General features: G+C 56.5%; 1 protein-coding gene across 1 annotated transcript in view; it reads left to right on the plus strand.

Moving 5' to 3' along the window:
* DNAAF8 (dynein axonemal assembly factor 8) overlaps nucleotides 1–2372 on the plus strand; it is a 10688-nt gene that overhangs the window by 6317 nt on the left and 1999 nt on the right. The window contains exons 5-6 of the mRNA XM_045286045.1: nucleotides 100–217; nucleotides 1520–1661. Coding sequence (XP_045141980.1) covers nucleotides 100–217; nucleotides 1520–1661 — 260 coding nt within the window. The remainder of the gene's footprint in view (nucleotides 1–99; nucleotides 218–1519; nucleotides 1662–2372) is intronic.

Here is a 2372-nt window from a genome sequence, read left to right on the forward strand (position 1 = left end):
CCCATGTCCCAGCAAAGGGCAATGACACTGTTAGATGCCCGCCTCCCTCCCCACGCCCCACCCTGAGGCGGTGGTAACCACGGAGCTTGATTGTTTCAGCACCTTGAGGAGCTGGACCTCGATGCCATCCTCCAGAGTCTGGTGAGACAAGAGAAGGACCATGGCGACCGTGGCGTGCCTGGAGCTGCGTGGTGGACGGCTGACCGCCAAGGCCGAGGTCTGACCTTGAACTCTGGAGACCGGTGAAGGGCCACAGGCAGCCACCCTTGGGGGTGCCCTTTGTTCCCTGTTCTTGCTCAGTCCCCCCTAGTCCTGCATTTTGATGCTACCAGTCCTTGAAGGACTGCACTCATTCTCGCCCTCCCTCATCCATTCATTCATCATACAAGTGAAGGGTTGGCCAGGCCCTGGAAACACAGGAGACCTTTCGGGCACAGCCTCTGCCCTAGACCCACCCGGTCCCCTCCTCCGCCTCCATGTCCTTGGGCTGCCTTCCTTCTCCGCCTCCCCTCTTTGGTTGTGATGGGGTGAAGGTGTCCAGCATTTCCATTCAAAGTTCACACGCGTTTGGTTTCACCTCGCCCTCCCCATCCTCACTGGTCAACATCACGTCTCCCGTTTCCTCCGTGTTCCTGGGTCTGTCTATCTTCATTCCCGACTCCTGCAGAGCTTTGGCCTCGGCAAAGGCTGCTCTTTGCATCGCAAACGTCTCTCTCTCTGTGTCTCTTTTTCTAGGGAAGAGTAGTCCTTGCCTTTTCTGTTTCCTCTGCTAGCCCCTCCACATGCCCCGTCACTCACTGGCACAGCCTCTTGGCAGGGTAATTTGGTGCCAGAATCTGTCTGGCATAGTGGTTACAAGTTGAGCTCCTAATCCCAAGGTCAGCAGTTTGAAACCTCCAGCCGCTCCATGGGAGAAAGAGGAGACACTCTATTCCCATAGAGATTTGAAGCCTCGGAAGCCCACAGGGGCAGCTCCACCCTGTCTTCCAGGGTCGCTGTGAGTCAGAATCGCCTTGATGGCTGGGGCTTTTGGGGTTCCCTCTTTTAACGATGTGTAACCCTTTGGTTGGGTGATTCTACTGCTAACCCTGTCCTAAACACACACACACACCTTCATGGTCAAAGATGCGCACTTGAGGTGCCCGGTGGCAGCGTTGTTTACGATTGCAAACCAATGGGACCAGCGGGAGTCCAGTAGAATCCTCTTTCTGAGCTGCTAGCCGCAAGGCCGGTGGTCAGAACCCCCCAGGGTCCTACTGGAGGAAACACTTGGCTGCCTGCTCCCCTAAGAGGACAGCGACCTAGCCAACCCCAGGGGACAGTTCCGCTCTACTACGTGTGGTCGCTGTAATTCAGAGCTGACTCGAGGCACCCATACTAATTCCCGAAAGCGCACACCCAGCAGGCCATGTGCTGCGAGGGGAGAGGGCAGGGTGCTGCGGCTTGTCCCCAAGCTGAGGGGCACCCATGCAAGGACACTGCCTTGTCCCAAGGCTTGGGCTGCTCTGTGTATCCTCAGAGTCCTTTGCGCCTGCTGCCCAAGACCGGCTCATGGAACAGCTTACCCTGCTGTGTGCCACGCAGTCCCGGCCGTCGGCCTCGACCTGGACGGTCCCTGTGGACAGAGCCCAGGACACCTCGGAGTGGGCGGCCAGCCACAGGTGAGGGCTTCCTGCTGACCAGGGGTGGGTTGTGATTATTGTGCCTATTGTGAGATTGCAGTAGGTTAAATGCTAGGCTGTGCTGCTGACCACAAGGTAGGTGGGTCAAACCCATCAACCACTCGGGAGAAAGATGAGGCAGCCTGTGCCCATGAAGACTTAGTTTCTTGAACCCCAAGGAGCAGTTCTTCTTTGTCCTGTAGGGTCGCTCTGAGTCGGAATCGACTCGAGGACAGTGGGATTTGCTTTTTTGTTTTTATGGTTGGAGCACTTGATGTGCGTTTTCTCTGTTAATCTCAGAGATCTAACCAGGTAGATGGTGCCATTACACCCATTTTAGAGCTAGGTGCCGGGCTCCAAGCACAACCTGTCCAGGCTCTACCTGTCAGTGCCGGGACCCAGAGCATCTGCTCTTCCTCAGACACTGTGGGTGCCTCCCTTCACACTGCCTCCTCGGAGGGCCAGTGTTACCATGGGACCCTGCCCCATGACCATCGCCCATTGGCCCAGCCATGCTGTCTGACTTCAGCCAGCCAATTAGAGTACTTCCCTGGGACTTGTCAGTCTGTCTCTAGGAAGGCAGAACGGTGGTCTGCAAGCAGGAGTCCCACTGGCTGGAATAAGGCAGGGTGTTGTAGAGGTGCAAGTGGGGTGCTGGGGTCCCCTCAAGAACACAAGGCTTTATTCGGTTAGTTAATTGTAGCTCGTCCC

This window comes from Echinops telfairi, unplaced genomic scaffold, assembly GCF_000313985.2.
Source record: "Echinops telfairi isolate 266 unplaced genomic scaffold, ASM31398v2 ScPeMD7_5;HRSCAF=22, whole genome shotgun sequence".
Classification (NCBI taxonomy): domain Eukaryota; kingdom Metazoa; phylum Chordata; class Mammalia; order Afrosoricida; family Tenrecidae; genus Echinops; species Echinops telfairi.